General features: G+C 38.8%; 1 protein-coding gene across 3 annotated transcripts; it reads right to left on the bottom strand.

Moving 5' to 3' along the window:
- Positions 1 to 343: 343 nt before the first annotated feature.
- On the bottom strand, positions 344 to 25,116 carry atg2a (autophagy related 2A). Of its 3 annotated transcripts, none has more exons than XM_082176829.1 (42): positions 24,580 to 25,116; positions 23,506 to 23,668; positions 23,249 to 23,398; positions 22,777 to 22,879; positions 21,530 to 21,668; positions 21,056 to 21,259; positions 20,378 to 20,480; positions 19,948 to 20,115; positions 19,373 to 19,497; positions 18,674 to 18,749; positions 18,316 to 18,568; positions 18,087 to 18,228; positions 16,805 to 16,903; positions 16,525 to 16,692; positions 16,169 to 16,433; positions 15,727 to 15,814; positions 15,450 to 15,618; positions 15,234 to 15,376; positions 14,911 to 15,065; positions 13,508 to 13,662; positions 13,211 to 13,361; positions 12,932 to 13,116; positions 11,630 to 11,710; positions 11,426 to 11,532; positions 11,256 to 11,348; positions 11,103 to 11,173; positions 10,943 to 11,019; positions 10,474 to 10,644; positions 10,268 to 10,394; positions 9,517 to 9,743; positions 9,110 to 9,339; positions 8,584 to 8,719; positions 8,300 to 8,512; positions 8,119 to 8,220; positions 7,940 to 8,024; positions 6,111 to 6,264; positions 5,958 to 6,027; positions 5,686 to 5,768; positions 5,488 to 5,609; positions 5,191 to 5,345; positions 2,396 to 2,548; positions 344 to 2,283 (listed from the first exon to the last, which is right to left on the bottom strand). In XM_082176829.1, the coding sequence occupies exons 1-42, from the start codon at positions 24,748 to 24,750 to the stop codon at positions 2,047 to 2,049; spliced, it is 6,069 nt and encodes a 2,022-aa protein (XP_082032955.1). In that variant the 5' UTR covers positions 24,751 to 25,116; the 3' UTR covers positions 344 to 2,046. The 3 variants fall into 3 exon arrangements, with proteins under 3 accessions (XP_082032955.1, XP_082032956.1, XP_082032957.1); XM_082176830.1 differs by having other exon boundaries at positions 9,517 to 9,740; XM_082176831.1 differs by having other exon boundaries at positions 19,948 to 20,112.
- Positions 25,117 to 25,264: the final 148 nt, after the last annotated feature.

The following is a 25,264-nucleotide window of genomic DNA, read 5'->3' as shown; positions in this document are numbered from 1 at the left end:
AATAAACCTACACTAGTATACTTTCAGGCAATAATCAACAGAATTATGAAGGCAGACTGTCAGGCAGGGGCAAGATGTATAAAACAAGGATTTTATATCATTGTATAACAAGTATGATTATGAATTGTATGTATCCTATAACTGTTTTATGGCATTTTTAATAATGGGATATTTAGTGGCAGACTCCAAATAAGACATTACACCCCATTTTTATTTATTTACTGTGAGCCATATATGTAAAACTATAAAATGTTTAAAAATATTGATTTAATTTTTATTTTTATTTTTTTTTAATTCCCTTTATTGTCTCTGTGTATACAACATTTACAACAGTCAAGTACAATATTTTTCAAATGCACATTTTTATTCCTTTTTTTTTGTATTAATTTGTTTACACATTGTCTTGGTACTATACAGGTAATTCTTACAGCGTATGATATAATTGTAATTACAGAAGAAACTCACCGATAGCTATGAATCACATAGCCGGCCAGTCAACCATCAATACACAAACATGCATGTCCTTACACACTCACTCAAACACACACAGTTTAGACACACATAAAAACACACCAAAAACTCACTTCCCTTACACAGTTATGCCATTAACAAAAAAAAAACAAATAAGTGAATGTAACATTACCCACAAGCCCTTTGTCAACCGACCAACTGCCCACCGCTTTTTCCATGCATATCAAGTACATCAAATGCTCAACATCATCAGTTTTTACATTTCATTAGCCATTATCACAAATATGAAATCAAATATTTAAAACATATAGGAAGGCAACTAATGAGATGAAAGCAAGCATGTTTGATTTCGGAGCAAATGGGAGGTAAAAGGCTCAATCTGTCAAGAGCACATCTGGGCATATTTCACCATGAGAATAAAGGAAAGAAAATTCTATTTTAGAAAATAAAGTTTGCATTGTGACATTATTTTATTGCCAATTTAGCACATTTCTCTCTAAAAATCTCATTATTGGCATGAAAAATTGGTTTGAAAAAATAATGATATATTAAGTATTTATATATAATGAGGGTGTTTGTTGTACTGCCTTTATGCTGATTTAAATACAGAAATGCAGAAAATGAGAATCAGGAGAATTAAATGTACAATAGATGCAAATTGCCAAGAAAATAAAGTCACAATGTAAGAAATTCTAAAACAGGCTTCATTTTCTTTATGTAAAATCGAGATAACTGAATAAATGACGTATGTTTTTATTTTGAGGTGAAATATGACCTGGGCTTTGTTTCCCAAAAGCATCATAAGCATAAAGTAGATTGTGGAAGCAATTTCGCTCACAATGCTTGTGAGAAACCCAGCCCTGGACATTTTGCAAGATTCACCAAGACGAAAAGACAACAATTCTTCATCACATTCTGAAAGAAGAGAGGATGAATAGAAAACAAGAGTGATCATTCCTGTACAGAGACTCTGGGACTGATTGCACCACTCAAAATAATCAATGCATTAGTTCAGGCTTTAAGAAAGAGTTAAACAGGACAGTTTAAAATAAGATCTTTATAAATGTCAATGTATAATTATGGCACAAAGACATCAAGATAGAGGACTGTGTTTAAAACACAAGTGGACAAGAAGAATCACTTTCCTAGTGTTCAGTGAAAAGTATGGTAAGGCCACCTCAATGTATTTAATGAGCCTTTCACCTTACCTTAATAAGAAATTCAACATTATGTTTGTAATACTTCAGAGGGAGAGTATCAGTTCAATCAGATGTTAAATGCGTTATTTCGGAGAGGGGAAACATCCGGTCTTGAGCTCACAGGTAAAGTTACAGACTGATATGATTGCATACGTTTCAATACGACAAGATGAGACTGAGCTGCACTTGGCGGTCTAGAGCGCTCGCTTCTAGCAAAAGTGCAAGTGGAAAACATTTGCATTGCATGAAACAAAGAGTGCAACTATGTGGAAGCCACTTAAAAATGGTTCAATTATCATTTGTTTTTGCATTGATACTCACAGATGAACTCACAATCACACTCTCACATTCATACTAACAAAAACGCCCGTCAATCTCATTCTTGGCCAACTTCGGTGCGCCATTTTAAGAAGTCCTCTTTCCGCGCATCTGGTTTAATTTGGTTCCGCATTCCTCCCAGTAGGTTTGAAGTGGCCTCTGAGGCAACTATAAGTGGACGGACCACAGTGGGCGGGATCTGGCGCAAAACCCCGCCCACTGCTCCAGGAAGACCTTTCTGCTCATGTCCACGAGACGCAACATCACACAGAGTCTGAGCGGTGTCAATCACACCCTGGGAAAGCAAAGACGACAATGTCAAATTGAATAAGATAGCCAAAAACACTTTATATTATACATTTAATAGTCGCAGAGATGAACATGTTTGTAGTGATATATGGACGTACCTCTCTGACAGTGTCATAGGCCTTGGCCACACCCTCTCTGAGGTCAGCTGGTTGAGGGGTGCGTCTGGGACGGGGAGCGGGGCGTCCCTCAGTGATGTAACGTGTCAGAGGTGGGGTTGGAGATAAGATGTCATACACGGTCTCAGCGGTGGCCTAGAAATGCACAGGAAATGGGCTTCTTATTATAATACATTAGGTTAATATTATAATTATTATGATTTTTTTTTACTGTGTGGTGCGACGGATAAATATTAAATTAAAAATATCTAGCAACAAGGTAAACCGCAACAACAACAAAAAAAGCATGAATATAAATGTATAAAAAAATATAACTATAAAAATGTAACGAAAACAAAATAAATGTGATATACAAAATGATACATAAATATAATACAAATAAAAAATTTTTTTTTTTTTTTTAGTAACATGGTAAACCAGCAGCAACAAATATAATAATGAACATAAAAAATACAATTATGTAATATAATAATAAAAGTTTTACACAAATAAAAACAAACCCCTTTTCAGTTGGTAAACATGGTGAAATTCTTTTGTGGGCGGAGCTTAGGTGGAGGCAGAACGACCCCGCTGGCCACTTCACTAACCACTTCACTAACGTTAGTTTGCATGTTTTGTTAGCTTGTTTTTTTAACAATGACTGGCGAATATCCGATCTTAATGTGCAAGGCACATGTGCACTGTCCAGGACGGCGACTGTTATTTGCAAAAGTTCATTTTAATGGACATCCCAGACCCGTACACGCTCAGTCAATGGATGGACGATCTGACAGGATTAACGTTAAAGGGATAGTTCACTTTGAAATAAATGTTTGGTATGTTTTAGCTTACCTCAAGGGCATCCAAGATGTAGGTGTCTTTTTTTCCGCAGTAGTTTCAATTTTGATATTTTTAGGTCAAACAGTTCTTGTCTGCCAGTCATATAATGCAGGTCTATGGTCACTGTCTCAAAGAGTCCAAATTAAAACAATTCCCCGTCGTCCAAATTAAACAATTCCCCATCGTAAGTACACATTGATGGCCTAAGACACGAAACGAGCGGTTTGTGTGAGAAAACGAACAGTATTTATATCGTTTTTACCTCTTATACGCAGACATGTCCAAGTGATCTGATCTGACGTGTACGCAGACTGGTGCATAGATATATACACTAGATGTCGCCTTGTCTACGGCAGTTCATTGGAACGAATGTCTTTAAGGCGACATCTAGTGTATATATCTATGCACCAGTCTGCGTACACGTCAGATCAGATCACTTGGACATGGGTAATCAAAGCCCTTGAGGTAAGCTAAAACATACCAAAAATTTATTTCAAAGTGAACTATCCCTTTAACGCTCCGGTTGAGTGGCCTGACTTCTACACCGACCTGATAGAGAAACGGAGGGCATATAAATCTTTAGATGCCTATAACTGTACTAAATAGTCACAAGACTTGTGTGGTAGCCTACGATCCGCAGTTCTGCCAGCGCCAGCGCCGAGGCCAGACAGAAGACGACAATGTAAAGAGTGACATTACGGCGCAATTTTAATGATGTGAATATATTCTAGAAATAAAAAATCCAGATACAGCATATTCATGTATTTGATTACCCTTTCTTACCAGGTTCTTCAAAAAGTCTAGTCACAATCAATCAAAACAATGTATACAATCATAGATGATTTACAAATAATCACAATAATTTAGAAAACATTATGCGATAAAATTTCAAATTGGAGCCTGTACTCCGTCGATTCTTGCACCCAACAACACAACAAGATGACATTTAATAACAATAATAATAATTTAAGCTCCTTATTATGTAGCCGAATCTGTGCTGGTTTGTATTGGCCGCCTCCAGTTTTCCCTTTGTTTTGTCACCAGTTAACGCCGTGACGTAACTGTGACGTCGGCTCGAAATTGGTCTATACAAATGATACATACAAATACAATAAATAATTTAATTTAATTCAAAAATATCTATAAAGAAAAAACGAATTCAGCGTATCTAGAAACATGGTAAATATAATAATAATATACAAATAAATGTAATTTTGAAAAAATAAATATATATATATATATATATATATATATATATATATATATATAAAAATCTAATTAAAAATATCTAGTAACATGGAAAACCAGCAAGTAATATTATAAAATATACATAATTAAAATATAATTAATTATAATTTAAAATATAAAATAATTAAATATAATTTAAATATATCAAAAACAAACAAACAATCTAATTAAAAATATCTAGTAACATGGAAAACCAGCAAGTAATATTATAAAATATACATAATTAAAATATAATTAATTGTAATTTAAAATATAAAATAATTAAATATAATTAATAACAATATATAAATATATTTTTTCAAAAAGAAAAAATCTAATAAAAATATCTAGAAACATGTTAAACAGAAACAACATTTACATTTACATTTATTCATTTAGCTGACGCTTCTATCCAAAGCGACTTACAATTGCTATATATGTCAGAGGTTGCATGCCTCTGGAGCAACTAGGGGTTAAGTGTCTTGCTCAGGGACACATTGGTGTCTCACAGTGGATTCGAACCCGGGTCTCTCACACCAAAGGCATGTGTCTCATCCATTGCGCCACCACCACCCCATAACTTATTAAAAAATAAACAGTAGTTTGGAGTATGATTACCAGTGATTATATTTTGGGGTAAACAGCAACAACATTCAACGTTCATGCAATTGATATTATATATCTATAAACAGTAGTTTGGAGTATGTTTGGTTATGTGTGTGTGTATTTACCTGAATTGCCTGCACTAGTCTGTTGCTGAGCTCTAGGGCAGCAGAGGCTGTAGAGGTGCCGAATGATGCCGCCCCCCTCTGGAGGCCTCGGATAATGCGCCCGTCCTTTCGGTACTGCTCAATGGGCATCCAGAACAGATCACGCACACCATGGACTGCAGAGGACAGAAAACTTGATTGCATTCAATCTGAATATTCAAGATTAATCTCATGGCCATTAAATTCCAACATCACAAAAAAAAAAAAAAAAAAAGCCAGAGCACTTGAGACGAGACACTTTTGCACAGAAATACTCACAGAGCTGTACAACAGAATGCATGGGACCTACACCTCCCAGAATCCCCGGCAGCTGGTTCTTCCTGATGTCGGTAAGCCACTCATTCACTGCGTACTGAATCACCTTATCAACACCCAGCAGCCTGAGACAAAACAACAACTCACTCTTCAGATCTAGATTAAAATAGTAAGGCAGGCAAAAAGTAAAGACGAAGATACCCATGTCTACAGCACAATCTCTTCAGCTTCAGTTCAGAGCAGTTCAGCTGGGCCAGACCAATAAGAATGCCTGCAAATGTTCCCTATGAAACCAGAGATGATATACATTATTATAACAGCAGTTAAGCTAAACAAACCACTGATATTATTCAGAGAACTGGGACAGCTTATGTTGCTGTTTTAAGGTTCAGCACTCAAAACTACACAGATAAACTGGCTTTATGACCACATGAACATAAAGAATCAGTTATTTTATATAGGTGATCACCAACCTGCTCAATCACTACATGCTTTCCTTGATAGTCCAGCCAGATGGGAACTTCAGAGGTAAAACGAAACTCTCTAAAAGAGAAAGAGTGTGAACAGACATTGATTCTGATTTGGACATTTTGTTTTGTCATGCCGTTTGACGTCAGATCTTCTACCTGAAGTAGATGGGTTGGTCAGAGGAGGACGAGGAGCCAGCGGAGGAGGAACTCTGCTCACTAAAGGTTGTTTCTACAGAAGCAGCGAGATCATGGCCCAATCCAGAGGCAGGATCTGTGTCGTCTGAAGCCTTCTGAGGAGCGTCAGTCCTCACTGGGATCAGAACATCACAAATAAAGATCACACAAATGGCAACAATACACAGAATTCAATTTATAATGACTTAAAAAAGAAATGTGTGCAATTAAAATGATACATTTAAATACATATACATATCAGGGGGTTTATTTAAAAAAAAAAAAAAAATTGTTCACTGAAATAAAATGTAAATTAGATGACAAACTTAAAGGGTCATGAAACCCCCCTCTTTCAGCTCAAGTCTAGCTCACAATCTTTTTGAAAAATGCAACTTAAATGGGCGTGGATGGCTGTAAGAAGAAGGGAGGGGAGTGGGTGTGGTATGGTACGGCACGGCAGGGGAGAGGAGAGGAGAGGAGAGGAGAGGAGAGGAGAGGAGAGGAGAGGAGAGGAGAGGAGAGGAGAGGAGAGGAGAGGAGAGGAGAGGAGAGGAGAGGAGAGGAGAGGAGAGGAGAGGAGAGGAGAGGAGAGGAGAGGAGAGGAGAGGAAACTGTCATCGCCAGTGGTAAAAATCAGTGGTAAAACCTGAGAAAATGCTAGATTTTTTTTTATAGCTGGCAAAGTTAAAGTCTAATGAAATACACGGACACCTTATTTTTGCCCTTTCAAAAGTAACTGAATGCCCTGCTACATATATTAGCCTACAGTAATCATAATTGTATTTAAAACATATAAATTGTTTCTATACACACTATAAATGCATATATTTGAAAATAATAAATTTCCCGCTTAAAAAAAACAACCTTCCGTACATAGCCTAGATCTACGCGCCCCCTAAACCCACATAATAAAGATGGACAGTAACAGAGAAATTTTCACAAATTAAGCATACGTTCCATACACTTGAGGTATTATCGAAATATCTCAATTTTAATAATGAGTGATTATTTAACAAAAGGCAAGTAAAACGGTCTGAGTTACACTTCACTCACACACACACACACACACACACACACACACACACACACACACACACACACACACACACACACACACACACACACACACACAGCCGAAGTCCACCATTCTCCAGTTGAATGGTTGCTACACACACATAGTTTAGAGGTGTCCGTGGTTGATGGCCAACCAACCGCCCGCAGTCAGAGTCCAGCCCGGGCAGCACCGCGGGGAAAGATGCACTGGAACTTTTGCACCACGAAAACAAACGCGCGTCCCATCATTGCCTCTCTCATCTACTACGTGATATTACAGTTTGACATGTCTGTCATTGGAAAGTTCCACGTGGTGTAATGAATAATTAAGAGTAAGTGTCTTCTCATTGGATAAGAAAACTCAGTACATGAATAATAATGAGACACCGATGAGTCATCAAAGTACTATAGTGCTGTGACGTGGACACGATGAAGATTTTAAACCCGGAAGATGAAAATAGCGGTTAAAATTTAACCATTTCCCCCCTACTATTAAATCTAACAGATGCTAACATTGTCTTCAATGGTGTTCAACTCACATACCTCTGTTAAAAACTCAGAAAATGTATGACCCTTTAAACAAAAATAAAATTAGAAATGTTGCCTTGACTAACTGAAATAAGTTGAAGCACTAAAAATGACTAACTGTAAATAAAAAACTGAACTAAACTAAAAACTAAAACTGAAATTGAAATAAATTAAACCTAAATAGTAATATAAAAATCAAAAATCAAAACTACTACAAGGGGCAGACTTACCCTCAGCTGCAGGGTCGACGGGTAAGTAAGGATTAACTCCTGCAGCCATGCTACTGAAAAAGTCCTTCAAGAAGAAAAGTGCATCCTGGGAAATGAAAACAAATGTGTATTTGGCTTTAACCGAGCCTGATATAAAACATTATTTGCTCTATGCTGAAAATATAATGAGTAATGTGTACCTGGTCGATATTGAGACGCAGCGGTAACAGACTGACTCTCAGACAGCACTCCGGTCCGCCCAGACCTGATTCAGGCATCACCTGTAGCGCTTTCACTGTCAACTACAGCAGCGAGTGGGACAGGTGAGAACACAAGCACAAACAGGACCTTATTTTCTTCCTATTCCTCTCTGTAACTCACCATGTTGGAGTGGGCTCTGCGCGGCATGCTCTCACTGGTGTACTGGTACAGGAACTTGTTGATTTGAGAGGAAGCCAGACGGTCTCGCACCTCAAGTTCTTGGACGATAAACACCTGGCGGGAAACAGGCTGCTCCCCAAGGCCTGGTCCCTCTGCATCCAGTCCTGCAGCAGGGGGCGTCACCACTGGGTATGTCTCATGCTGGAAACTGACCTGAAGAGAGAGAAAGAAGTTAGAAACAAGGCTTTCTGCATCTTTAAATGGCTTATTTCAGTACAATATACCTTTGTCAGTTGTATTTCCATAAGCAGTGTGTGCTGCCGCCCACTTCCTCCAACCCACCGCCAAGAGTTCTGTGGCCGTGAGGGCACTGCTGAACGAGAGGGAGAACCACGGGCTCCGGGAGCAGCTGAGCGAACCCTAAGAGACACAAACAACCTTGAGAGGAATTCTCACACCTGGCTCTTTAGAGCATGTTTTTCTGCACTGGTTCGGCATATATGAACACTGCAATCACGCTTGGATCCGCACTAAAACGATCGGTTTGGGAGGCCTAATCTTGGCCCGATAGTAAATGAACTCTGGAGCAGTTTGGGGATGAGAAAGCACTCAAAATTCATAATGGGAAATGCGTTACAAAAAAAAGCAGCAGTGTCAGATTCTGTGGGTGAGCACATCAGTTATCACAGTTGAGAACCAATGAGCCTCTTCATTTTGAAATGTTGGTTAGCAATCGAACACAGGTTCGGACCAGCTAATCAAACCAAGCACCCTACAATTCTCTCTTCTCAGACCTTCTGCTAGACTTACTTATGGCTGTGTGGTGTATGGGCTGAGCTGGGTTTGCCGCCAAAGTCTTTGCCACCGTACAGGTGCCAGACAACGGACACCTCTCGGAGCACCACTCTGTTCTGAGGCACTGGGAAACGGGCCGGGGCGCGTAACAGATCTGAACTGCCCCGTGGCCGAGAGTAGTATCCATCCCGCACCTTTATAAGACCCTGGGAGAGGACGGTCACCACAGGCTCACCGTCTCTAGGCTATCAGAGAGACAAGTTATTAACTCATACCAGAGAGAAAAGGACAAGAAAGAAATAAGGTGTAAAAAATTTTTTTTTCTAGGTTGTAATTAAAGTCTTTCTAATAAAAATAAATAAAATCTACACCCATTTTTTTCAAAGCAACTTGAAAGAAAATAAAAAATGAGGGGGACATACTGGGATGCCCATCCCAGGAGCCTCTAGGATGCAGAAATCATCGTTGTCGGTGGAACCCTCTGAGCCTTCCTCTGACATAATATCTGCATGAGCTTCCAAAGCTGTGGTGACCAGTCCATCAATATCAGACTCCTCCCCTTCTAGAACAGAGGGGCGGAGCTTAGGGGCTTCTCCCGGGAACAGATAGACTGAGACAGGCGAGGCTCGCCGGATGGAAGGAGAACCTACTGGGCAAATACACAAATTTGAATAACCGTTAATCTATACCATTCAAAGGTCAATAAATTAATATTTGTAGCAATATTGAGCAGCAAATCATCATATTAGAATGGTTTCTGAAGAATCATGTGACACTGAAGACTGGAGTAATGATGCTGAAAATTCAGCTTTGCCATAACATGAATAATTCCATTTTAAAATATATTACAATAGAAAACATTTATTTTAAATAGTAATAATCTTTCACAATATTGCTGTTTTTATTGTATTTTTTACCATGAAAATTATATTTGATAATATTTCAAAACATTGCTGTTTTTAATGCATTTTTTATCATAAAAATGCAGCCTTGGTGAGCATTAGAAACTTCTTTCATAAACGTATTACCGACCACAAACTCTTAATATATTCTAAAATTATATATTTTTCAAATCTATAAAAATATTAGTCATGAAACAAAACATTAACTGATTTCTCCATGTTCTTTTCTAGATATTTCTTAGATCTATATAAACAACTGACAGAGTCTCACCAGAATCTTGCGTCTCTTCCTGAAGGATTCTCTCAGTGTCAATCAAGGCATCTGTGAGGTCGCACTGGTTAATCTCTGCTGTCTCTGCTGGTGGGCAGGACGGAAGGGATGCGGGACTTTCTGACAGCTAAAAGACAGACATTTTAAGAGTTGAAAACAAGCAGGGGGAAAGATGCTATAATACAACTTTAAAAGACAAATCTCACCAGAAGTTTCTGTCCGGCGATCTCCGTGGGGCATGTGTGGCGAGGGGGAGGGTGTAGATCGCCCTGGGAAACCAGGTACTGCAGCATGTTAACTAGAGCAGCGCACGAGTCCGCACAGGTGTGTACGTGAACTACATTATTAGAACAACGAAGCTCAAACAGCGGCTGAGTCTGGAAATATTCATAAAGACAGACAGATAGTTATTAACAAAAATGGAAGATTTAAAAAAACAAAAACAAAAACACATTTGTGAGAAGTTGACATTCAATTTTAAGCAGCAGCTGAAGTCATGCAATATTATTATTTAACATAAATATATAACCTTAAATATTGATGTTTACTGGTGATTTTACTCGTCATATTTAAATAATTTTACAAAAAAATGCACTGCAAGTCACTAATATATGACCTAATATAAGTCAAATGCTATGAAATCTTCAAGCCGGTGAAGATTAGCATGAAACTAACCAGTTTACTTGAGTCAGTTCCTTTCCAAGTCGTTATGGCCAGTTCCAGCAGATCAATGTCTAATACACAAACATAGTCTGAGACACATAAAAACAGTATGATTAGAGGTGGCCCACATTAATGCAAATTCAGATTTTAAAAGCTATGCTTGTTCTTGTACCTCGCCTCAAATCCACTGTATCACTTTCACATTGATCAGACAGGTACAATGCAGAGTCATCTAAGATAAACCTACAAGTAGATATCAGAGTGGTTAGATCCAATCGATTCATCTTCGTGCAAGCGTTTAGGATCAAGCTACGGTCACCAGTACCTGAGGTGAAAGGTTGCGGTGTCCACAATGATGTTGCTGGATAAAGAAAAGGACTCAGCTGTAAACAAAACTCGCAGAGGAAGATAAAGAGGCCTGGAGGGAGAAAAGACAAAGAAAGTTGACAGAAAGAACAAAGAGACTTCTCCAAACATTCAGTGTTACTACAATACCTGTAGTCCACTGCACAGGTGGCCAGGTGTGTGTGAAGAACTGTGATGACGGCAGGTGGGGTGTAGCCTAAAATGTCATCATCGATGACATCAAGGAAATCAACAATCTGAATAGAGGATGAAGAGAGACACATCAGCCAGACGTTCATGACAGATCCACACGCCTGTTTAAAGTACGTATCTGATCTAGTTCCCAACAGGTACCTGCTCATGCCAGCTGTGATTGGTCAACGCCATGTGATGTCGTAAAGTAGCACCATGGAGTCGCAGCGCAACCACAAACTCCTACAGAGAAAATTAGATGAATACTTGAAGAGCTCTTTTCCAAAACGCGATAAACGGCATAAAAAAAAGAAAAAAAAAGAAAAAGAGTTTGTCATGTCATTTTGCTGTGTACTGAACCTATTCACTGCTCCATCAACGTTTCATGCCAAATCGCTTTATTTCCTTGTTTAAAATGTACTGCAAGAAGCAGTTCCTTTCCAAACCTCGATAAGCGCCGAACCTATTTTTAGCCTAAACGCGATACATCCTCTGGACTACTCAGAATTCTCTCTCTCTCTCTCACCCTCAAATCACTCGCGCGTATACCGCCAGACGCTCAATTCGCCTCATTCGCGCCGCAGGACCTCCAGATGCGCGTAAACGCATCTTTATATTGACTTAAAATGAAAATCACTTGCGCCAGACACTCTATTCGCGTTTGGTTTGAACGCCACTCACTCACTCACTCACTCACTCACTCACTCACTCACTCACTCACTCACTCACTCACTCACTCACTCACTCACTCACTCACTCACTCACTCACTCACTCACTCACTCACTCACTCACTCACTCACTCACTCACTCACTCACTCACTCACTCACTCACTCACTCACTCACTCACTCACTCACTCACACAAGGTCATGTGTGGATTTGTTTTATGTAAAGTGGACACTTTCTTGGTGGTTCTACTTTTTATGGGTTCGACCATTTACTGAATGCCAATGTATTTATTACTGGCTGACTTGCCTTTTTTTTTTTTTTTTTGAGACAAACCATAAATTTTTGGAAAAAATGTATGGATTTATAGCGTTTTGAAGAAAGAAAAAAAAGTTTTTTTGAATTTATCAACAATTTTGTTCAACATGTTCAGACTGAGCCAAAAAAACATTTTAACAGGATAAATTGAATATTCACAAAATGTGTGGGTCTAGATAAAAAATTTCATTTTCCTGAAAACTATTTAAATGGATTTATAGCATTTTGGAAAAGAGCTCCTCACTTATAGGTGACAAACAAAAAACAAACAACTATTATTAACAGAACCGACAGGCGAAAAGCAGATGAAACAATTTTCACAGTACACAGGACAAAGCCGCTTTACAAAAATCCTGATGTTAATGTTTATAATATATCTTAATGCCTAATAGTCACATTAAGCAAATCAGAGTTGTGCGGTAATATAGTTTACATTTTGCAAGTATGCTGTATGTATGCTGATAAAGTAAATACACTAACCTTGACATTCCTTTCAAGGTCTAATGTGATTTTAATGGCAGTTGACAGCATCTGAACGCCGGTTTCTCGGCCACCGACGCTGCTCACCCCCACCTCCGTGGGGTAAATGGTAGGGTCCAGATGACCTGGGGAAGTGAACCTGGGCATTTCCAGTTTCACAGGAATAGGGGAGTCCGGCACCTCCGCTGTATAAAGAGCCAAAGACACACAAATAATTTGTCATTTCAGAACACTCCCCCCCCCCATGCAAAAAATACAGGAAGAGTTTTAACAGCTCACCTTTATGATACAGCTCCACTCTTTTGCTCTCTATGGTCAGGAAGTTGAGATTGGGATTGTTCTGGTGTTGCGTCACACTGAAAATCTTCCCCCCTTCCAAGTCCAAAATGAGTTCTCCGTGACAGAGGTCCACTTTACGTCCAGCTTCATTCTTTAAAAAGGTATCAAAATTGGATTTGTGAAATGAATTGGAAAAGTAATATTTTACTGGTATTGGTGTCTACTTCTGAAATTTTGCTTTCAAACTCTACACCAAAGCCACATCAATGTATCATGCTATTTTTCCATTTAATTTACCTTGCTGTCTGTCATGGCTTGAAGGCGGCCTTTTCCAATCAGCACTGTTAAACAGAGCAGACTCAGTGCGTGGCTGGACTGAGGCTCTGAGTGTTTCCTTCTTTTTGATTGCTTGGCTGAGTAGAACTGAGGCTCCTCTTCATCAGAGTCAGATTCTGGCATAAGTGAAAAAAACTAGGAATTAATTTTGAACCCTCATGTTGTGTTTTGGACATTTTGGACATTTTGACCCAGAGAGGATTTTCTTTTTCCTGAAAATGCTAGTTAATGTTACCCTGGTAAACCAGAGTTCTCGCGAGAGCACAAGTTGAATTTGCTCAGCGAGTTACTCTGGTGTCGAGCAATGGAGCTCATTAAATATGCCCCTCGATCTGAGCTGCACCAATCACATCGGGTTATCTGATATAGGCGGGCCAGAGGCGAGCTAAACAGATGACGACAGCGCTGTGATGTCGAAGTCATCAGTAAACATTGCAAGATGCCTATGGATAAATAGCAGTGGTTTGAAACGGCTTTGGCCGCTACAATGAACGAGTTAGACTTGGCTTTTTCCCAAAAGAGGAACAGAAGACGGCGCTCGAATCGTTCCTTTGCAAGAAGGGCGTTTTTGCTGTTTTGCCGACCGGAAGAGTATAATCTACCAGTTAGCTCCGCTGGTAGCTAAGCGTATGGGGTTTATTGTTGTGATTGGTCGTAGTGTTATCCAATTGCGTGCTCTGAGATTTTCAAATGCATGCTTGGTGCCGCCTCTCGAGCTGGCCGATTTTCATTGATCGAGGCCAGACCATTAATCTTTTAGATTTAGGTCTGGATTTCCAGGCTAAGTTAATGTTATCGCATTGGACTAAATTGACTTACTTTGGTCACACAGGGTAGAAAAAGTTTTTTTTTTTTTTTTTTTTTTTTACATTCCCCACCTTGTAACTTTATTGATCTGAGCTTATGCACCTCAGTTTTTTTTTGTTTTGTTTTTTAGGTGAATAAGCTTGTGTACTTTTTTTCACTCAAAGAAATCAAGATCAAGCTCAGATCAATGAGGCTTACGATCAGTCAGCTCTTGTGCTAAAAAACTTGTGCTAATTGAAAGAAAACAAGGTGACAAAAAGATTAAATCCAATATTTGATAATTTAGCATAATGGGAGATTTACCAGCACTTTCAAATGCAGATATTTTTTTTAAATGATAAGGTACAGGATTTTCAACACAGCACAATCCAAAACAGTTATTGTTCAATTTTGGGAATGAACAATTTTTTTTTTTTTTTTACTTGCCATGACAATTAATTGAAATGAGTTGAAATTCAAAATATGAATATACACTATATAGTATATAAATAATACTAAAATAACCCTGAGCCAAAATGTTCATAATTTGAAATATGAAACAGATGATCATGACTAACCCAGCCTGAATGCAGATTTACAGAGGTAAAATTCATCCTCTTCGGATCTGTGCTGGTGGGAGGGACTACGAGAACTTTGAAAAGAAGAAGGAGGAGCAGGAGGAGGGGACGGAGGAGGTGGAGGAGGCTCCCACATCAACAGATCATTATTAATCCTGGGGAGAAAGAGTTAAAGAAATTTGTTTTTAGTTTATTTTAAAAAAATAAAAAATAAAAATAATAATTTGTACCTGACAACATGCATATAATCTGAAATGTTAATTTATGCTGAAAAGGGTATTTGAAATCAATGTTCTTTTGAATGTGTAAGTGCTGAGCGATACCTGTTATAGATGCTCAGAAAAGCCTCTTTACTGGGCAGAAGGATGTAAGCTACAGGAAACGTGATATCAACCACATACTGACACTGACATATACACTGAGACTGAAACTCTTCCATCTCCTCTGGGTCAGCTGGGATCACCATCTGAGAAAGAGGCAGAGAATGAGTGAAGTTTAGGAATGAACGAAAGAAAGACAGACGGGCAGACCGGACGTACCTCTTCCGTCTCAAACATGGTGCGATTGGATGAGAAGGGAGAGCTGTTTTTCTCTCGTAGTTCACATGGGTTCTCCAGAGACATGGAGCCCAGCCCCAGATCCCTGTTCACCCCTTCACACACACCCACATCGTCAAATCCCGCTCCCTCATTCACTCGCACCTGAATCCTACAGGAGGAAAAGAGAGGGAGCTAAGATTCTAAAGATTTGTGTAACATATCGTATTATATTTTACCCAAAGCATAATCTCAGACACACATACACTCACGGACTCACCTGGGAATGCCATCAGGGTTCTGCGGATCTGGGCTCTTCTGCACACGGATACAGGGAAATGCTTCTCCCTCCCAGCCTTCATACACTCCTAAAACACACACCAAATTAATTTAGAAAGAAAACAACATTGAATCCTCAACACTAGACCGTAGAGAGAATATAAACAGAAACAAAATCTAACAGCAAATATATTTTTTACTTTTAGAAAAACTGCACTGACCAGCAACATTTATAAAAATTAAAAAAGGAAATGGAAATTGAATTTCATTTGTAAAAAAATTAAATTAAATAATAAAATTAAAAAAGACGTTTAGCCCAGCAAATAAGACTTGAGGCATTAGAGAGACACACTACTTGCTGAATAAAAGTATTAATTTCTTTCAAACTTCTGAGTGGTAGTGTATGTAAGAGTGTAAGAATAAATGATCTTTGGATGCTTTACCGTGCAGATCGGTGAAACAGGCCTCTAGTAGTTTGGTAAGTTTGGCTCCTGGGTTGCAGGGGCCGTCCTGCTGAACGTCTGGCCCCTGCTGAGACTTCAGCTCCAGATTAGAGATCTGCAGACTCAAGATCTCACTTCGCACTGCCCGCTGGCTTAAAGGCCGCCTCAGCCCCGGGGGTCGAAGGTCAGGGATGGGGAAACGGACCTTCAGCACGGCGTAAGGAGATTGAAGCAGGAGAGAAGAGTGGAGCTCAAACAAATGAGACTGTAGAGAAAAAGAGAGAGGAATAAACTATACATTAGAGCCAATTTCATTTGGAATGGGTTATTATTTTTGAACATGAGCATCTAGTGACCTCTGCAGCATGTGCTGTGTTTCTTTGTGGTGGCGATGGACAGTAGCTCAGGGCCTGCAGGATGTCCTCCAGTCGGCCCAGAATGTCAAGGTCCAACTCAGAGCTGAGCTCCCCGAGCTCAACCCGCAGCGAGCTGTCTCTGCGCACCACACGCCGCCTGCTTCCACTCTACACGACAGAACACAGCAAGAACAGTTTAACATAGACCTATAGCGAACGTATTAAAGACAAGAACACTTCTCACAAGTCAATGCCACAAGACTCTGTCAAGCTGCAGTACCTTACGCATGTGCTTCTCAGATAGACTGTGGTGGAACTGGGCACAGGGTCTGGCAGTGGTGCCCATCGTGAAGACACCGGCTGACTGGAACTGCAAAAGCTGGGAGAAGAAACACGCATGCATTTCAAAAGACCTCTTCCAGAACCTTCATCAGCCTGCAAGATGTTTCCTGCTGGGGATTTGCAAGTCTGACTTGTCATAACTCAAACTGTATTCACATCTGTTTAAGATTATCCTTGAGCAGTTGGCAGCGCTACTGAGCTACTAAACCATTACACCACTGTAATAATCTGGTGAACAACTGGTTAATTTCTGGTAATAAGGCCGTTTGGATGTTTTTACCATCCAGATTGTATTCCAGAGTGCAACAGGGTAAAAAATAAATAAATTATTAAACAAAATATTCTACAAAATGATGTAGCAAATGTGTTTCAAGAGGACATCTAATGAAAAACAGGACATTACTGCACTTTACGTGAAATAAGAGTTCAAATATTAGGTCAGTATGAGGCCAGCCAATCATAATCATAAGTCATTTACATGTAGTCTTAAAATGGCAGCTATTTAATTCTAAGCTTTTTATCATTTTAAGGGTCAGAGAGAGGGGAGAAAATGGTCAAAAAAGGTAACACTTTACAATATTGCTCAATAGTTTATTATTATTAATGGTTATTATTATTATTTTTACTACTTCTACTAAATAAAAATATGAAACAAAATAACTATTGTAATATTTAACTGTAAAAATTGATTTAAAAAAAAATATATTATTGTTTTATTTTACAGTACAACTAAAATTTCAATACTATTTATGACAGTGTTAATTTCTTCATTCTAAAATTGTTAAACATCCAACATTTTTTTTTTTTTTGGCAGAAAACTGCAGGAAGCCTAAAAAAAGCAAGGTTTCCCAACTCTGTCCCTCGAGGTCCACATTCCTGCAGAGTTTAGCTTTAACCTTGATTAAATTAGGATTGGAGCAAAACTCTGCAGGAAAGTGGACACTGACGGGCTTGAGAACCCCTGCTTTAAAACTTCTCTTTTTTGACAACAACTGGTTTATAAGCATTTTTCATGAAAACTTTGGGAAGATGGCTGCTGAACTTTACAGTAAAGATTAACAAAAATATAAATAAGGACTGATTTTGGTAAAATAAACTACATTTATGAGTGGACTTCAGATGAAAATTAAAAACACATAAAATGTGAACCCATCACCCAACCCAGAAAGCCTGATAGATAATAGCATTTGGGTGTAAGAGTCTGAAGATGTGCTATTTACTTCTGTGTACTGCGGACTGCCCGAGTCCCACAGGCACTCCAGCAGTTCCAGCCTGCTGAAGGAGAGGTCAGAGGTCGTGGCTCGGATGTGTCGCCCTGCGCTACGCATCTCACATGCCAGTTGCACTGCTGCACCGGTCACCCTGAGGACCAGAGGTCAGAGGGAGTCAAAAGAAGTGTGTGCACGTACATATACAACCAGTGAGCATAGCAGTTGATTCCTGCCGTACCTGATGTGGGAGTGGGCACATGCTTTAGCAAAGCTTCCTCTCAGGTTCTGAAAGTCTCTCTCACTGAACATGCTGTCCTTAAAGAACGCAAGCTCACGGAAAAACAACTTTGACACCTCAGCCAATGAGGAGAGCCCATCCGGCCCAGGAGGCGGGTCCTGCTCTAAAAGAGTCAGGGTGACTCCGCCCAGTGAGAGGCGAAGCAACGAATCTGGTTTCATCGGCTCTGATTGGCCGTCTCGAGACGACCGTTCTATTGGGAAAGAAATGAAAACACTGTTGACGGATTGCAAGATAAAACATTAATGGAATGCAGTGACATACACAACGTGTGTTTAAAACAGGTTTAGATACATACTTGGAGGTCTGCTACATTGAGGCAAACTAGATAAGGATCCTGGTACAGGATAACGACGAGGACAGTTGAGCATTCCCTGTAAGAGACACATCATAAAGACACATCATAAAGAGCAGGCCAATCATACACATACATACATGGGTAGCTGATGCAAAACAGGTCCATGGACTTGATCAACATCAGTATATTAAGTTAAAATTTATTTGAATGTACAAGGGAAAGTGTGTTATATTAGACCCTGTATATTATAAGTTTATGCATTTGGCAGATGCTTTTAACCAAAGTGACTTGTATAAAGGTATACTGTTTATCAGTTCATGCATTCCCTGAGAATAAAACCAATGACCTTGGCGTTGTTAGTGCCATGCTCTACTTTTTGAGCTACAGGAACTGTGTATGTTCACAATTTCTTTAGATATTCTTTTGCTAATTTACTTTATGCAACTGAATTAAAAAACGTAGTCTCTCAATTAACATGTGGTCAGAAAAGCTGCATGCATAATACTAAAGAATTAGCTAATTGTTTTTAATACAGCAAACTACAATAGAGCAAATATAATGTGACTTAACAAGTGAAAAGTGTCAATGTTTTTGTAACAAAGCAATTTTTTTTTGCCATTCTCTGAAAGAAAGTTCGGACACCTGAATGAATCATTCTGAACTTGATGAGAAAACACCTTTGCACATATAAGCACTGACCTGTGGAGCCAGGCTGCTCTGGCTATGAATGGACGACTCCATATCGCTGTCAGATAATTCACTCCCAGAGCGTGTCGACAACACACTGCTGGTCATATAGCCAGGACCCATTGAATAAAACATGTCTGAGACAGAAGAATGGTCAAGATCAAAACACACAGAATTTACAAACAAAAAATTAAGCAATTATGGCAAAATACAGAACTAGAAATAGAGGTTTTTATCACTGATAATAATCAGAAATGTATCTTGAGCAGCAAATCAGCATATTAGAATGATTTCTGAAGGATCATGTGACACTGAAGACTGGAGTAATGATGCTGAAAATATTGCTTTGCCATCACAGAAATAAATTATATATTCAAATATACTCAAATAGAAAACAGTTCTATTAAATTGTAATAATACATTTAAAACACTACAGTTTTTACTGTATTTTTGATCAAATGAGCAGCCTTGGTGAGCATAAGAGACCTTTTTTCGAAATCATTGAAGAAAAAAAAAAAAATCATAATTATTCCAAACTTTAGGCCAGTAGATTACTGCAAAAATAGTCATCTAGTAGTGAGCCTCACCTCCGTTCACCATGGTGCTGATATAGGGCTCTGAGTCCAACTCCAGGTCTCTGTCATACATTTCTGTGTTCAGCTGCTTACTAAGATCCTCTTCAATCAAGCGCAGATCATCCGAACCCAGGGGCCTAGAAACACCCCCACCAGACAGACCAGCACCCCCACTGCCTTCTGAGAGAGAGAGAGAGAGAGAGGGAGAGAGAGAGAGAGAGAGAGAGAGAGAGAGAGAGAGAGAGAGAGAGAGAGAGAGAGAGAGAAAGCTCTGGACACTGTCAATCATACAAGAAAATGGCTAAATTCATGTTGGTATAAACAGCCACATGATGACTGTTGATGCGTGTCATTTGTACTTTAAGACGTTTAAAAAGGGACAGTGAATTATAACACATGTTAAAAGATGATGACCAAACACACAACAGAGCGCTCATGTTACCTGATGTCTCGATGCAGAGGGAGGACAGGAGGTCTGTCAGCTGAGTGATCTGACTGGGGGACAGCAGCAGGTGGAGACACCCTACTTTACCATCCAACTCAAACTAAGAGGAAAAAGAAGTTCAGAATACAATTATCTGTGTGAACAATGAAACAACGATGGATCTTTTGGGTTGAACTCATCAAAATCTTACATGCATGCTCAAGCAATGATCTAATCATTTAATCTGATTCAAAAGAACCATGATTGTCCATCTCACATAACAATTCCTATTCAATTCAATATTTTAAGTGTGTATAGCAGTTTTCACAATACATATAGTTTCAAGCATTTTCTGTAAAGTTGCTTTGTTTAAATGATACAATTAGGAAGTATACTGTTATCTGCCAGAGATGAGTGTATCAATGAAATTGAGTGTATCCATATGGCAGTAATATACAGCTATAATATTATACATGTTATTTGGTTAGTTAAAGGTATAGCGGAGGATCTTTTACTTCCTGGTGGGTAACCTATACTATTGGTCCTCCTAATTGTCAATCATTCTGGTGAATCAATCAAACATTTCAAAAAGTGGAGAGGGCGGGTCTTATCTAAAATTTGGAAAGATCCTCCGCTATACCTTTAACATCATATATCTAAAGTGATTTTTTTTTATTTCTTATTGTGCACACAAACCTTGGGCCCAGGCAGCATTTCATTTTGTTTGATTTTGACTGTTGTCTCTATGAATCCAGAGCATTGTCCAATCAGCAGAGGCTCAGGGGGCTTCTGGGTGGGATGCAGTGATTGAGGGGCATCGGAGGCATCATCATCTTCATCATTTTCATCTGTCTTATCCGTCTCCCTGCTGCTCGCCATGACATCAGAACGAATCAGCCCCTAAATGGATGAGTTGAATGACAATGTCCATTACAGACAGGAAAAGTATGCTTGCCAAAGCAACATTTATATTTATGCTTTTAAACAAAGCGCCTTAAAAATAAGGAACATCACAGGCGATTTATCATAATAGCCAACAATATTTGTGGTACACAATATTTAAGTTTAAAGTAAAAGTTAGATTAGTACACAAGCTAGAACAGAAATGCAGAAAAAAGGGGAGTCATACTAAATGTAAACACTAACTAACAGGTTGTACAGATTCCTCACCTGTGATCCTCCCAGGGTCTCGTAGAGCAGCTGTACGGAGTTGAGCTGAAGGATCTTGTGCAGGAAGGCTGGTGGCTGGTGGATGTCTACAGGCACTGTCTGGTTAGAGTCTCTCACAGCCTCATCACAATAATCCACCCTGCAGTACCACACACCACAACCAGGGACAAAACACAGCTTGGTCACAAACAATGGAATGCACATGAGCCAATGAGTATTTTTAGCTTAACCTGTGAAGAGACTAAAATAATGTAAAAAATTGTTAAAAAACAATATTTCGACTGGCAAAAATGTTTTTACAATAACTTAGTACAATACTTTTGTTCAGATTAAATTGATCAAACGTGACAGTAAAGACATCTACCTCTGGTTTCAGAGACAAGGCTTAAGCTAGTCCCAGACAAAAATGCACTGAAATTTCTTAAAATATGTCACTGCCATTGTTTTGTCTCAAGATGCACACCAGTAATCTCTAAGGCATGTTTATAAAAGCGAATTAAATGCCCTAATTGAACTAAAGCCTAATCCTGGCTTAATCTAAACTCTGCCTGTGAAACCAGATATTACATGTTACAAAAAAAAAAAATCAAGATTTTCTTTTGAAGTTTCTGTTCATCAAAGAATCCTGACAATTTTTTTTTAGCAGTTTCCACAAGAATATTAAAGGTATAGCGGAGGATGTTTTACTTCCTGGTGGGTAGTCTAAACTATTGGTCCTCCTAATTGTCAATCATTCTGGTGAATCAATCAAACTTTTCAAAAAGTGGAGAGGGCGGGTCTTATCTAAAATTTGGAAAGATCCTCCGCTATACCTTTAAGCAGCACAACTGTTCCCAATATTGATAATAATAAGAAGAAATGTTTCTTGAGCAGCAAATCAGCAAATTAGAATGATTTCTGAAGGATCATGTGACTCTGAAAACTGGAGTAATGATGCTGAAAATTCAGCTTTGACATCACAGGATTAATTTACATTTTAAAATATATTGAAATAGAAAACATTATTTCGAAGTGTAAAAATATTTCATAATATTACTGTTTTTTTATTGTATTTTGTTCAAATAAATGCAGCCTTGGGGAGCACGAGAAACTTCTTCTCAAAAACATTAAAAACATCATACTGACCCATTTATTAATGGCACATCTACCGAGATACATTAGCTGGCACACTAATAATTCATCATACTTTATAAATAAACAGACAAAAACAAAATACATCCCTAGATGTATCAGGATGATGGCCTCACCGTTTAATGCGCATCTCTAAGGCAACCCCAGCCTCAGCGTCCAGGGAATGGTGTTCTACTCGCACTATAGTGTCCAGGAAGGTGACTTTTATTCGGCGTAGGACTGCAAACACACACACACACACACACACACACACACACACACACACACACACACGTTCATGTGATAAATTGTAGTAAGCTGGTTGTCTGCCACACATCAGGGTCTCAATCACCCTGTAAGGCTTATTTAGTGATAATCACTGGCTGAGAGTATATTATCCATGCATACTAACCATATAAATGAATACGTGTACATATTTGTTGTTTTAAATTAATAATAAAAATATATATAAAATTAATTAAATGAATTTATAAAAAATATTTTATAACTATAAGAGCTATGGATGAAAATCAACTGTTAAAGATCAAGGAAAGTTTAGGAGAGTTTAATCAATATACTAATGTACTAGACACAAGAGCTGATACACACCTGTCTCGATGGTCTGTGCAAACATTTCCAGCCCCTCCAGTGGAGCAGGCGGCTCTTCTGACGCCTCGGGCGGGTCCTTCAGGCACTCCTGGGCCAGCTGCATGCTGGACGTCATGCATGATGACCACCCTTGAGAATCCCAGTTTCCGTCTAACAGAGATCAGAGAACAAATAATTGAGCAGTTACTCAATATATATAAAAATGGCTATACATATCAAACCAAACGAGTCCACAAAGAATGGACAACAGAACTCACTGGTTCTGTATTTGGGTCTGCATGTTATTTGCAATCCAGTGACTTCAAGGGTGCAGTGTTCGGTCACAAGTGCTGCCCAGGGAATAGTCACTGCGATGGTGTTCACAAAACCTTCAACAATCTCCAGCGGAGCTCCCAACGACTCCAACAACTCGTTCACTGCCTGAAAAGAAGATTCGGAGTATAGTAAGTGAGTCTGAAGGTCAAATTATCACAAGTAAGAACAGAAGATGTCAAAATGACTGTGAAACAGGAAGTCAAATGATCACAAGTAAGAACAGATGATGTCAAAATGACTGTGAAACAGGAAGATGTTGATGAAACATGCCCCCAAATATGATCATCCTTGTTCAATTGACCCCTATTTTAAAAAATAAAATTATGAAATATATTTGTATAAAGTAGGGCTTTGTAAAATAATCTAATTGGGTTTTATTTACCAATATTGCAATTTAATAAACGATTATTTTTTATCTTATTATTCATTTATTATTCAACAAAGACAAGCAATAAATCATTGTATAATATAACCAACACAATATTAGATTAAACATAAACTGTTCTTTCCTGTAGGCCAGACCTATATGTTATGATGGAAATAGGTGATGCATGAATTGATATGAATGACAATTTTAACTACTTCAATAGTAGTATATTGACTGATTTGTTTAACTTTTAAACACAATTTATACTCTGGAAAAATGTATATTATAAATATGTAAAATATACATATTTTTAAACATTATCATAATGTTAGATTTGTTTATTTATCAATTTGTTATTATTTATTTTAATCTCATTATTTATTTGTTTTTTACACTGTTTTTCTCTCAACTTTTCCACCAACCCCCAGATGACAACACCACAGAAGTGTGCGAAAGCAAAAGTTAGTAAACCTTGGTGAGACCAGGAAGAGAATCTAAGATGCAGTCTTTTCTGCACAAGTCATCAAACCTTTGGAAACACGAGTTGTTCCTTCAACAAGATGTGTTGATCTCAAACTCAAGTCCAGATATTGCGAAACACTGGCAATAATAAGGAAACCGGCCTGGGCATGTCTTACCCCACACTTACCCACACATCCAGGTTAATTTCACTAATGACCCCGCTGCCATTGTACAGGTCCAAGCTCAGCTGGTCCAAACTGAGTCTCTCCTCCAAAAAGTGGCCCAGATAGTGCTGCAGGAGGTACCGACAGGCCCGTTTCTTTATTGAGCCCGACCAGGGGAAGAGCCACCGAGACATAGGGCCAGAGCAGACGGGGAGAGGGAGCTGAGAGGTGGTGGAACAAGAGACCAGTCCTGCATAACAGACTTAAACCCCCCTCGGTAGTGTGTGAAAGTGAAAATACAATAATACAAGACAACTAGGATGGACAAGAGCGGGTGAAACCGTTTAACTTCCTGTCTTTTGACACCAAAATCCCCCGGTTCTTCGTTTTCGGACGTAAGTTTGTCCACAGCAGCGTTTACAAGAGATTCTTTGTGTTGAAAATGGTCACTCCGGTTCTGTCTTATAATAATATATGACACTCAAATTTGCGACAGGTCCTCTACGGTTCCTCTGGTCAACGGGTTGTTTATTGTTTTCATACTCAGACTGAACGAGAGTGCGTGATGACGTAGGCGCAGATGCCAGAAGTTGGAGGCGTCAGGTCGCCATCTTGGGACGGTCAACACCTCATCCAGTCATACAAATAATCAAACTTCTTGAACCAAATATTATGTAGATTTATGATATTATTTATATTTTACTGTGT

The sequence above is a fragment of the Leuciscus leuciscus genome (genome assembly GCF_965113295.1).
Source record: "Leuciscus leuciscus genome assembly, chromosome: 8".
NCBI classification, from domain to species: Eukaryota; Metazoa; Chordata; class Actinopteri; order Cypriniformes; family Leuciscidae; genus Leuciscus; species Leuciscus leuciscus.
The sequence above is the reverse complement of the archived record's forward strand: the minus strand, read 5'-3'. Positions and strand labels throughout refer to the sequence as shown.